Source organism: Tachypleus tridentatus, chromosome 11, assembly GCF_004210375.1.
Source record: "Tachypleus tridentatus isolate NWPU-2018 chromosome 11, ASM421037v1, whole genome shotgun sequence".
NCBI classification, from domain to species: domain Eukaryota; kingdom Metazoa; phylum Arthropoda; class Merostomata; order Xiphosura; family Limulidae; genus Tachypleus; species Tachypleus tridentatus.
In genome coordinates this window covers 63,141,518-63,155,277 of record NC_134835.1, presented here as the reverse complement: position 1 = coordinate 63,155,277, position 13,760 = coordinate 63,141,518, and the positions used below count along the sequence as shown (strand labels likewise).

General features: G+C 30.2%; 1 protein-coding gene across 3 annotated transcripts; it reads right to left on the bottom strand.

Moving 5' to 3' along the window:
• Positions 1–170: 170 nt before the first annotated feature.
• LOC143232301 (uncharacterized) lies at positions 171–10,823 on the bottom strand. Of its 3 annotated transcripts, none has more exons than XM_076467539.1 (6): positions 10,667–10,823; positions 8,941–9,250; positions 7,739–7,867; positions 7,031–7,171; positions 5,808–5,900; positions 171–1,640 (listed from the first exon to the last, which is right to left on the bottom strand). In XM_076467539.1, exons 2-4 carry the CDS (start codon positions 9,193–9,195, stop codon positions 7,064–7,066), a joined length of 492 nt encoding a protein of 163 aa, XP_076323654.1. In that variant the 5' UTR covers positions 9,196–9,250; positions 10,667–10,823; the 3' UTR covers positions 171–1,640; positions 5,808–5,900; positions 7,031–7,063. The 3 variants fall into 3 exon arrangements, with proteins under 3 accessions (XP_076323654.1, XP_076323655.1, XP_076323656.1); XM_076467540.1 differs by having other exon boundaries at positions 10,398–10,699; XM_076467541.1 differs by lacking the exon at positions 10,667–10,823 and adding an exon at positions 10,422–10,665.
• Between the last annotated feature and the right edge of the window lie 2,937 nt (positions 10,824–13,760).

Here is a 13,760-nt window from a genome sequence, read left to right as displayed (position 1 = left end):
CAATTTCATACATTTCCAAACTGATTTATTTATCTGACAACATTATACCAAAGAATTTTAGTCAGGTATTTGTTATCATTTTATTCAATTTAATCAGGTATTTGTGTAATATTATGAAAATCTGTTAGCTACGTTTGGATATTTTAGAAAGAATGAAAAATATCTCTTAAGACATGGAAAAAAATCCATACTTTATTTTATTTGCATCAGTTACATAACTTTCTGAAGTAATGTTGAGTAAGATATAGAAATAAACATCTGTGCAAAATATGAATATTTTTAAGAGAATTGGAAAGTTGAGACTTTTGTACACAAAACGATAACAAATGTATGTACGTGCTTTCCAATGGGTAAGATTTATAGAAAAATTATAGCACACTTAACAGAGCTGACAGCCAGAGAAATTTGATATATGTATATGTTTATATAATTTAATAGTTGCAAATGCAATGCTTTGAATTGCACTAAGACTGAAAAAGTCAATTATAAATAAAGACACTTAAAAAAATGTTGCTTAAAAAACTACGGTTGCATTTCAAAACTTTTTATTACATAATTCAAAATTTATTATTAACAAAAGGCTAATTTACATACATCATATCATGTAATTTAAAGTACTGTCACTACTAAAATAAGATTCTACATGAACTAACAAGTTTCTCATAACACTGGTGATATATATTTAAAATTTCATACAAGGTAGTTAGTATTCTAACTGTGAAAACCTCAAAATGTATAATAACTTTAACAAATATCTAAATTATTACAGTAAATTTTGATGTTCATTTGAATTTCCACATCTTAAGAGAATAAAGGCACCAATAAAGGCACAAATAAACTGTTAACATTCAAATGATATAAAAAATATTTGAATTTTGAGCTATAATGAGATATGCATAAACAATTGTGTAGAACCAAATCTTCCTGTTACAATTTTCTTATAAATATTGAACCTAATTTATAGAAAATACTAATTACATTTTCAGATGCCAAGTTTAAATCTCTTTTAATAAATAGTATGAAATACTATGATGTGAAATGTTTTTGTGCTTTAGATACATAGTCAAAAGTCATTATTCAAATTAATATTTTACAACAAAATTATCATGTAATGCTAATCAAGATATATTATTAAATATATTATAGAGTATTAAATATAAAGTTAAATCTCATATAGAATATTAATATATATTTGGGACTTGAAATAAAATATAGTTTGATATTTTGCTTAGGAAATGAGAGATATACAAATAATCATCCATTTATGGCATAGTAATACAAACACATATAAAGTACTAGATTATTTCATAGTGCAAGGTATTATGTCACAGAAGGTAAAATGTCATCTACAATTACTATAAGAATATATGTATTTGTTATCTGTTTGGGCTGTAGAAGTAGATATAACTACATATCTATGTGAAATCAACTGGCCGAAAACGTTTTGGTTGAAAATCTGCTCCAAATAACTCTTAGAGAACTTCCATGATTATAACTGCTTGATCACCAAACTCTGTTTTGTGAATTTTTTTCAAAGATACTTTTCCATTTTCCTTCCTTACACAGTTTTTCCACATCATTGTTGAATTTGTCTACATCTGTTACCTCATCAGTATTCATACACCAACAGATGTACCCTCCTAAACAGAAGGTTAACTTTTACTATAAAACAATCAGTTTAATTATTAAGCATAAAAAATATACCTGACTGCTAAGATAGCAATACTTAAAACATGTTGATTCAATATCTAATGATATTAAGGTAATTACTGAATGAGTTAACTGAATATCAATTACAAATAAAATTAAATTATGTACTTACCATGGAGTATGCATATAAAAATACTAAAACAATCTCATGCACATATTCATTAATAATTTAATTCAAATTATTTCTTTAAAAAATTATGCATTTCAATGAAGATTTTGCATATGAAAAAATTAAATTTTTATTTTTTCATAAATAGTGAAAATTTTCTAACTTCTTGTGCAAGTGTTTCGTGTATAATTAAAATTATTGTAAAGCAAATGTAAAAAGGGTATAAACTTGTGCGATTTATCTTAATTAGGCTTATTTTTGTGTCATGTCCTCCTGGAGTGAAGTTATACTGATATCTTCAGGTGGTACAAGCTAGATATGCAGTGGAGGCTCATACCCTTTTGATATATATGTCTTATCTAAGAATTGTGGGATACCACTTTAAGATTTTGCACTGGACTAACAATATGGCATCACCAAGATTTTTGTTCCTCTTTATATATATATATATATTTTTTTTTTTCTAGTAAAGAAAAACAAGCCCAAATAAAAATGCTGCACAAATCAAAAGGATCCCTAGGGTACAGAAGTGTATTGTACATAATGCATTATAACTTTATAATTATTTAGATTTTGTAAGATTTGTAATAAGTTGCAATATGTTATTATTAATTTTGAAATTACGATGCAGAAATTATTAATTGATGGATTTAATAAAGAAACTCTAAATAAAATTATTAAAATATTTTGTGATAAGTATCAGAACGTATTAAATAAATATAAAGAAGTAAAAATTGAGGAGATTTTACTAAAGGCTTCTTGTAACTATTTTTAGTTGTTAATAAAATCATTTAAACAGCTTGGCACTACTTTTATGCAGATGAACAGCTTAACACATATAAAGCCTTGTTTAGAGTCCAAAAACTGGTAGTTACAGTGAACTTACTAAGTGGTGTTTGGAAGTTATGCCAGTTAGTTTAGACAACTTGGTTGGGATTCTATACTTATATAATTTGTTTATTGTGCTACTAAATAGTGCTTTACCACCATAACGGTGGCTGGAACTTCAACTTCAGGAGGTAAGTTTATCTTACTTACCCCCAAGTGGTAGTACCTTATTATTATTATCTTCTTTACTTGGTAGAGCAGTCACCTTCCCACAACTGTCTGTAGGGCGATATAGATGTGGGACAGGTATGGGCTTGAGTACATACATCTAACTCTTTAAATTTCTAATTATTTTGATTACTCTATTATTATTATTATTTACTCTTATTAATTTCTTCATGTGAGACTGTTTAAATGGAGGTTAAGACTAACGGGTGGTGTATCCCCACTGCAATTTGAGTCCTACTTTGTAGTCACCTCCAAAACCTAAGGTACTTTTTATATCCCACACTATAGTCTGTACCCTGGGATTATTTGATTTGTGCAGCATCTTGGATTAGATTTTGTTTATTAGAATATAATTAGTCAGAGGTTTGTATTTGCTGTTTTTAATGGAGTCATTCCTTTTGATTTTGTTTTATTTGATTGTTGAGTATTAATCTTTTAATACATATGAGTATATATATATATATATATATTTATATTTTGTTTCAACAGTCAATTGCAGTCAATAACAAATATTGAAATCAACCAGTAATGATTACACTCAGTTTTTATTCATGTGTTAATGTTTGTTTCGCCTTTGTTGTTCATGAAATGTGGACATCATTGTACCTGAATACTGCAGTATCACTGACCATTATAGTGGTGTTGATAAATGGACAAAAAATGAAAAATTTCCCAAATAGCTGTCTCATTCTAGCAGTAGCGTTTTATCAACATATTTCTGAAAAGATACAAAGAATTCTTCTGAGCTAATCACATGTTTATTTTTGGAATTGATTCAAATATTAACAGTTAGTAGAATTTTTATCAATATACATCTACCCAAGACTAACATAATGTGTTGTATTTATATAAGTAAAACTTCATATATCATAGGTTCTTTACTGTTATAGCCTGAAGTAGTAAAGCATCCAACCCTAACATTCATAAAGTGTGAGCTTCATTTGCTAAGTATAATAAATAAATGTACATTCATACTGACGAACACATTAAGAATGTAAAGAGTATCTGTTACAACAAAACAAATAATTCATTCTATTGCTTGTGACAGAGTCTTTGTCTATGGCCATAAATGCAATAAATGTGTAAAACAACATAAGCTAACAAATTCAAAATATGGAGTTACAACTATCTAAAACAAATTAATTTCTACAAAATAACAAAAACAACAAGAAAGGGAACAAAAATTGTTATAGGTTGTACTTCAGTTCCATAAACATGGAATGCCAAAATCATAATAGTATTACCATATCAAAATATTATGCTTTTAGAAACACTGACTGTTTTGAGATGTTTCTTTAGCAAAGCACCTACACACTTTCTGATTATGGTGTAGCAATAATATACATAACTTCTAAATCCCTCAGATTTTGAGTATATGCCACTTTTTTACATTACCACAACAGTTAAAAAATAAAAGAAGTTGATCAAAATAATATCGGCACCAGTTGGAGTAAATAATAATATGCTATGATTTAATTTGTTAAATTAATATAAGAAAATATAAAATAAAATTTCACATAAAAGTAGCTTTTTGTGATTCTTATCACATTCAGTTCTTTACTACTAAATAATGAGTTGCATAATATAGAGGAATAGCAACTAAGACTTGATAACAAAACAAATGTATTCTCTATATTACAAGTAATGCATTGAATAAATTCTTTACAGTTTGTATTGAACATTTCAGACACAAAAAAACACTTCTATAAATAAGGTATATGCCATACTTTGTCTTCTTGTTAAATCTGAATTTATTCTGTGTATGTGCATATTTTACATAAAACCAATTCAAGCAAGCTAATAAGCTGATTTCATTCTAGCTGCATTTGTTCTTTCTCAGGTAAATAATATTTGTTCTTCCTGAGGAAGAGAGTATATTATTGCAATACCACACAGTGTGCAAGGTCATCAATAACAGTGTTATTCTGTGGTGATTTAAATAACAACTAGAATTTACAAATTCAATTATGTATTAATGAGAATTATCATTCACATTGCTAGTATTAAGCACCATGGGTAGACAATATATTTCTTGAAACTAATGAACATTGGACTTACAGCCTGTAACAGTATCATGAAGAAGGAACAGTTCAGAGAACCCAATAAAAGCAACAGTCCTTTATACACACACACACTACATGTACAGCTCAAAGGCCATATCATCACGCTTTTTAAGTCTGGTATCAAACTGTAGATTATAATCCAAATATTCATGTTATGCCTTATTTAGTTTCTTAATTTAAAGTAAATATTAAAAAACACATCTAAACATCAATATTTATGTGTCACATGGTATGTTGAATACAGCACTGGTTCACATTAGCTGTCTGTGATGACACAATACAAAGTCTCCAGTTTGGTACGAATTAGGAACTCAGATTACCAATATTTAAAAGCTAGAATATAAAGTAATAACCTCATATATTTTTTTACTGCTAAAATATCAATCAGGTACTGAATAAAACAGTGGCCCTGCTCACCTAAAAGCTATTTTTGGAAATATTCCTTTATATACACTTGTTTCTATATATGACATGTGAATAACCAGTCAAAAACTGAGAGTGCCCCACAAGTGGTTTTCTCAGCCATTTTCAAATTTAACAGCATCATCTCTTTCCTTTGAGACAAATCTTTGTGCTGGTAAGTTGAGCCTTTAGCCTGTTTAAAATTTTATAATTCTTTTATATCCAAATACAGCTCAGTTACTGAGTTTGATAAATTATAAATTATAATTGAATTATATGGTATAGATATAGTAATCTGAGCAAATAATTTATTTTCATTCTACATTAATGCTACATAATACTGCAAACATTTTATGAAACTTAACTAACAAGAAAGTCAAGAATCAGTGATCACACACAACTTACATCGAAGTATATAAATTACTGAAATGAGTATTCATAATATATGTAAAAAAAATACAATTTACCTGGCTTTACTACACGGATTAGTTCAGGGAAGATTGAAGAAGTAAAGTGATTTGGACAAAATACTCCATTCATCACAACAGCAGTGTAAGTATCTAGAAATGAATATGAGAGTAGGACAAGGTTATAAAATATTGGTCCAGACAAACTTAACATTTATGGCAGTAATAAATAAATATGAATCCAAGTAGATTTATCTTTCATTTTCACCATCAACCAAAATTATTACTTTCTTTACACAAATGAAAAGATAAGAAACAGTTGTATATGTGTATGTATATATATAAACCATGGTGTTTAAGTGTTCATTTGTTGTTAGAAAAGCTGCGTACATATGCAAAGCTCAACATTCACTTTTGAAATGACAGGAGAACATCCATGAATAATGTTAATTTTATTTTCTGAGCAAAATATTCTATAATAAGTTGTTAGAAATTAATCACACAATTATATACATTTAAAAAAATAGATTTATCATCAGTTATTGTAGAGTTCTTCGCATGAATGAAATGCACAACAATTACTTTTTATGGTGGGTCATTTAAGTAACTCAGAGCTTTGTCTGTGAGTGAAATCAAGAGTGCAACCAAATTAACCTTTTTCAAAGTCCATGAAACAATTTAAATTGATAGATTATCTTAAACTTTCCCATGACTGGGGATGGGTAATTTTCCTTGTTACACAATTCTGTCTAATGCAAGAAACTCTGAAGCAGCAGCTTTTGATTTTGTGTTTGTTATCATAAAATTAGTTGCTAGAACAGAAATTACTACAAAAGATTTTAACATTTTTGTGTAATGTTTAAATGGAATTTACTAACCATCATGACAGGCAGGTATGAACAGAGGATTTTTATAATTTCTTGGAACATCCAAAAGAAAATCAAAGAGTTCTAAACAATAAATTATCCAACATAGAAGTGTATAGTAGCCTATAATTACAGGCAATTAAAATATTTACTGTTTATTTGTGTGGTTTAGAAAAGTTTGCCATCTTTACAGTTTCTTGATTTAGCCATGCTGTTTTTATTAAGATAGAATTTTGTAACAAATTATCTGCCAACATTTTTTTCTGATGTTTTGGTTACTTACAAACAATATTTTCCTGTAAGAGTTAGAGCATCCACAGATCAAAGATAGCTTGTTAGTAATCTATAAAACATAGCAATTTTTTACAATAAATCATTATTCAGTAAATACATAAAAAAAACATTTTGGGAATATACCATTCTCAACATTAGGAATAGGGACTCCATCTTTCAGAACAACATGGATGAAGTTTTTGTAGGTATTTTAGCTTTGGCTATTTCCAGCATTTGTTCACTTCCATCTAAAGCATCAATGTTGGTGTACCCAAGCTTCTGTAACTGAAAATGAAGGCAAATATTTAAAGTAGTCAAAACTTCACTTCTGTACTGGCATCAACATCTCTATGAAATATTTTCTTTCATCATAAGGTTTCGTTTCTTCTTAACAACAAAGCAATACATTGGGCATCTTTTTCTATATCTATTTCAGAAATTGAAAAAAGACTTTAGGCAATTTGTACTTTGCTTGACATGGGTACTGAAACCAATATTTATCATAATAAGCCCTTAGAATTACTTCTGAGCCACCAGGGTTCACACAAAATTTTTAGGTGTATTAGCTGCAATTTCAAGTACTTGCAAAATAAAGGGAGAAGTTATTTCATTTATTTCTTTTTCTTAAAAACTTGCTATATTCTATTCTACTTTTATTTTGTGATATTACAGTTATGGCTAAGCTACTTGGTTAGGTTTATTATTCAGTTACAAAACTTAGGACTATAATGAAATATTGTAACACATTATAACATTATAGTATTGACTTGCATACTACTATTTTCTTGCACAAATGTAAACATTGATTAATATTATTGATTTAAATAAATGTTTCATCATGAACTAAAGTACCAGACTTCCATTGGCACCAGTTCCAGCCCCAACATCCAAGATTCTACAGCTTTTATCCTTCAGGATCTTGGTTTCTATAACAGCAGGTATAACAAGGGCCCATTCTTCACACGTATATTTACTTGCAAGCTAGAAAGCATACAAACAAAAGCATTTATGAAAGGTACATGAACTGTGGTTTTGGTAAGATATAAATCTTCATATGCATAAAAATATTTTGAATATATTTGGTGTGACATTAGCTAAGAAGTAAAAGACAATTTCTACAAGCAAAGCTGTTGAATCTGAAAATATCTATCTCTGTTTCACTCAAATGAAAACTATTTGTAACTGAATGCAGTTGTGAGTATCCTAAAAAATTAAGAGTTACCAGTTTTTAACTGCTCATTATGCAGATGTATTAGCAAACAAAACTCTTATCTCTAATAATATTGGTTTTTAAGAACAAAATCTGGCAAGACTCTTAATCTAAGCTGCATCCTACAATTAGTTTTTACCAGAAATGGATTTTTAAGGATGATATTTATAACTGTCTCTAGACATGGTAACTGAAATCAGCCAGGATTTGAAACATTGTTTCTGCTCACTGCACAATGTTTTAGAAACTTTGCAAAATTATTCTCTTACAAATATAGGAAACAGTAACCAACATTTGTGGCACTTACACTTCTGTAACTTATCTGACCAAGGCATTTTTTAAATCAAGTAATTGTATTGATTTTTTAACCCTCCATTGTCTCTATTCTCACTTCTTCAGTGATATTTTTCATCATAAGACAGCTTTTCATCCTTAAATAAATTCTATAAATATTTACAATACTTTCTGAAAAAGAAGTCATATTTTGATTCTAAAATTACCACACCAAATCCTGTAATAATAAATATTACAATATACATAATAGGAAATTAGGTGATAAAATGAACATGCCTTTTATATTCCATGCATTGTAGCATAATAATCATAAAAAAATATTTAATTATGAGGACGTGTGTAAAATCTGACATAAAAAGATGGATGGATGTAAATTTACTTCTTTTATGTAACACATCTTTCAAACAAAGAAGCTATAAAGGTACACAGGTTTTCTCATGACACTAATATTGGAAAGTCTTTTTACTATGACAAGCATGTTTGTTGAAGAAGTACATTTATTATGCTGCTACAAAATACTGGTAACCTTTGTGTCTATCTTATAAGTTACCTTTTCATAGTCCTCTGCATGCTCATCATAAATTCTGCAAGTCTCCTCTGGTGGCATCTTTCCTCTGTGAGTTGTTTCACACAGCCATGCAATCTCTGGATCCAAATGGTGATGAGAATGCTCACTATCATGTTCATGTTCACACTTGGCAGTGTCGGTATCTCCATGATGACATCCTTCTGTGTTACTGTGGTGACATCCTTCAGTGTCCTTTTCTTTCTGACACTCGCTATTATTAGATTTCTCTGCTGACATGACTGCTGGTTTGCTCTTTATCAAGAGACTGTTTCAAACAATGTAGTAGTTAAATCTGTTAAATACAAATAAAAATGCAAGCTCTGAGTCTTAGGTCGTGATAAATAAAGAGTGGCAACCTAAAGTAATGGAAAAAGTCACAATTTGATGTCCTGTAAAAATTTAACAGAGTTGTGATAATGTTTTTAAAATTATAAACATTCTTATAATTGAAGTGTAAATACTTTCAATTTAAGGTCAACTACCAAGATCTTTGTGGTTACTTCCTGTTTATACACAGAAGTAAAATGTTGTATCTCCATTAATTTGAATTTACAATCGATATCTGTGCAATTTTACAAAAAAATTTGTACAAGTTAAAAGGTTTTAGCTAATTCTTAGTTATGAATATATATATATATATTTCAAATAACTTTTATTTTTGATTTTAGTAGATGCCAAAACACTGTTTGATTATATAATTTTATTTTTTTACCTCTTAATCAAAGATAACCCAATCACAATTTCCAGTTATTTAAGCTAGACTGCTTGTTGTTCAGTTGCACTTTTTAAGTGACATTTCAAGTATTATGTTTGAGGGTTGAGCAGTTTTTATGTTGTTAACTGCTACAAGCATAATGTTACCACAAAATACACAAATTCCCAGAGAACGTTGAGCACTACAAGGTTTCTAATGTTTTACAGTCAGACTTGCAGCATTTTCTTGGACACACAAAAACAACAAAAAACATTTTAATTAATTAAACGAACAATACTAAAACAAACTGTACCCAATAGCATTGGCTTTATTTTCTTTATCTTGCTTATCCTATTTTACTTTTGAATATACAGCAGTTTAATGTTGTTAAATAAATACCTTTATGTAACTCGTAATATTCTTCACAGATTTAAAAAAAAATACTCTGCTAAACTTTGCATACCCATGATTTTTGTTTTGAATAATATTAATAGCTCGTAACTGGTTATCAAACCTTTGTATTGACAATTCAACGTCCAAAATATATTTGGAATCTGTTATTTTATATGTATCTACTTCATAAAATCTGAGTCAAGTTTCAGATATTTGAACTTTCCCGTTCTAAGATTAAGTAAAAATAAACATATAATTAATAATATAAAATAAATATTAATATTTTAAATGGCAATACACTAAGTAAGTTCAATTATTACTACTACTAAGTTTCGTTCATAAAATGACAAACCAGTGATAATAGCAAGAAGCCTACAAGTAAAGAATCGCTGACTCATGGAACGTCTTCGTTGGGTTTATTGTACATACACTGAGAGAGCTACACACCAGAAAATTTCTGTTACGTATACAAAATACTGGTCTATTGTAATGCTCTATCTTCTGTCACATTTTTAAGAATTCGAACTAAAATGTCACTTAACATCTTAATTGGTATCTATATAATTAATTTATCTGTAATGATTGATATTAAAAGCTTATAAATTTTAAAACGCTTATTACCAGGTAGGAGAAGATAAAACCACTATGGTCGTCTCAGCAATTCGTTTCCTTCGTGTAACCTCAGTGAGAACACACATTCAATTGATTTGTGTATGTTACGCATGCTCAGTGGTGCTGCCCAGAGTCTTGCAAATAGCAAATTGTATGTTCCGTTAGAAAATCATGGCACGTTCTTGGGAAAGAGATCTGTAAACATGATTATACATCTGTAAGAAAACAAACACTTGACTGGTTTTACTACTAATGTAAACTTCTTATGTAAAATTTCAGCCATCAATTCAGTAGTTGTAAGCTAATTTATGTATTGTTTCACCTGTCTTTCACACTTACGCTTTTCAGGCCCACGTTAGATCATGTTTTGCGGTGCTGTACCGTAGATTGGTTTGGTTTGGTTTGAATTTCGCGGAAAGCTACACGAGGGCTATCTATGATAGTTGTCCCTAGAGGGAAGGCAACTAGTCATCACAACCCACCGCCAACGCTTGGGCTATTCTTTCAACAACGAACAGTGGGATTGACCGTGACATTATAACGTCCCCACGGCTGAAAGGGCGAGCGTGTTTAGTGTGACGGGGATTCGAACCTGTGACCCTCCGATTACGAGTCGAGTGCCTCAACCACTTGGTTATGCCGGGCGTGCGATACCGTGGAAAGGCCAAAAAACACTTAAAACTAAATGTACTTTTATAGGACCTCCGAAAGTGTTCTTTTTCAAGAGTAAAGAGTAACAGTAACAAATAATTTTATTTCTTGCTTTTTAAGTTTATATTTTATGCAGTGTTGTAACTTACAGGATTCACAGTTTTACTCGTTATTCATGACATGCGCACATTTTACTGACGTCACGACAGCACAAATTGCAACGCCAAGCGTCCCTCGTGTGACGACAATACACCATATCTACTGGTTGACTGCAGACAACACACTACTGTATTGTGGTGCGAGTAGTTAAAACAGGTGATACCTCCAGGCCGTCCCTTTCTGGGAAATAACTGTTTTTACCGTGATATTCTAAACGACTGAGCAACAAAAACAATGCTTTTGTATCACTTGTGTACGGTTAAAAAGCAACGAATACACAGAGAAACCATTAGAAACTAGTCTAGAACATGATTTTCAGGGATCTCTGTTACTAAAGTACTTTTTTAAATCTCAATAAATCAATGCACGCATGTAACCAAAAATAATACGATTAAGACTGGTATTGTTATTCTTGCTGAAAATAAAGAATGTGAGTAAAGGAAGTTTTGTGCAGAAATATGATTAGTCTTATAACTAAATGTTTGGTCTTTCCACTAACTTAAGAAAGGCGTCGTACATTTCGATTTAGCATAGAATGAACACAAGTACTTTACGATTCTATACCTTAAAGGAGAACCGTGTGGTTGGCTACCTTACTGTAGGATGGGTTGTAATTATAGACTATCAGAGTGTCTGTCAACGCTTACTAACCTCCCTTCATTGGTTGCAATGCACATTCAGATAGACTTGGCATGAAACCTCGAGGCTACCATCGAAGATGAGTCTCTGAAAAAAATTCTTTTTTGAGGGTAATGATGCTACTCATCATTGGAGTTGCTGTCTACACTTTACAGATCCGACGGTAATCACAGTGCTTATTGTTTCAATGTGACATCACAATATATTACATATTATCCGTCATTTGTATTGTAAAAGACCCTGATGGTTTTAACCATATTTCCATAGAAACAGTCAAACAATACATTACATTTTTTGCTCAGCACTAAAGCAACTAGAGATTACGATCTTTTATAAAACATAAATGAATGATGAAGCGTAATGTGAATATCTTTACCATTACAACAATGAATATCTTCAATTTCCATAACTATAACACTTAAACATTTCAAATAACTATGTGCAAAATATATTTTTACAGTGAGATATATTTATTAATTCGTTTGCTTCATATTATAACTCTAAACTGTAAGATCAATGAAATTGAAGGTTCTTTTTTCAGGACTATTAAATCTCATAAAAGAGAACACCATGAATGAATAATTCGCATTCTGTATCATTATGTCAAGAGAAAGAATTTTTAACTTCGTTTCTATTGACTATTAAGTTCAGCACGTGAAAATTCTGATATGAAAGCTAATTGAATAGAAGATATGCAAGAATTATATGTTAATTGAAATGTAGATATTGAGCATGTCCCATCAAATCTTAAGAAACAAAATATCATGAACACATCGCATAAACACACATTTTGTATTTCGTATATCTGTTTAAAATGAAAAATCAGTCAAGTAGATTTATTGACTATTAAATTCCGTGACATACAGAAGTTGATCATAATGAGTTAAGTGTACATAATACTATTTTGATTGTAAAGTACATTCTATAACTATAAACGTAATACCTATTTAATTCTATTTGGGCGCGGCATGGCCAAGTGTGTTAAGGCGTTCGACTCGTCATGCCGAGGGTCGTGGGTTCGAATCTCAGTCGCACCAAACATGGTCGCCCTCCCAACCGTGGGGGCGTTATAATGTGACGGTCAATCCCACTATTCATTGGTAAAAGAGTAGCCCAAGAGTTGGCGGTTAGTGGTGATTACACTGTTAAATTAGGGACGGCTAGCGCAGATTGCCCTCGAGGAGCTTTACGCGAAATTCACAAACACACTAATTCTATCATTCCGTAATTTCAATTGCTGAAATGTTAAAAGTAACTTCAAAATGAATATTCTATAATAACAATAAGTATAATTTCCTGTATTTTTATTACATAAAATCTGAAAGTGAGTTGAAGGATTATATTTATGAAACTGTAATACGAATAAAACTATGTATTATCAAATACTGTAGTGGCACCTGTCTCTAGTTTTCGTAAATAGTACATTAGTGTATCTAATACTTGAAGTTTTGTTAATAATTGTTTCAATATTTGATACACTTTTCTTGCTAAAAAACTAAAAATAACTTCCTAATATACAAGGAACTAGACATGCCATACACCTTTGGCTAGTGTGTGACGTGCTATTCTGGTTTAGTGATACATTCAGTGGTCACTTTATCAAATAAACCTGCTCTTTAACTCAAATAGCCAAACACCTAATCATTTGGCTGTA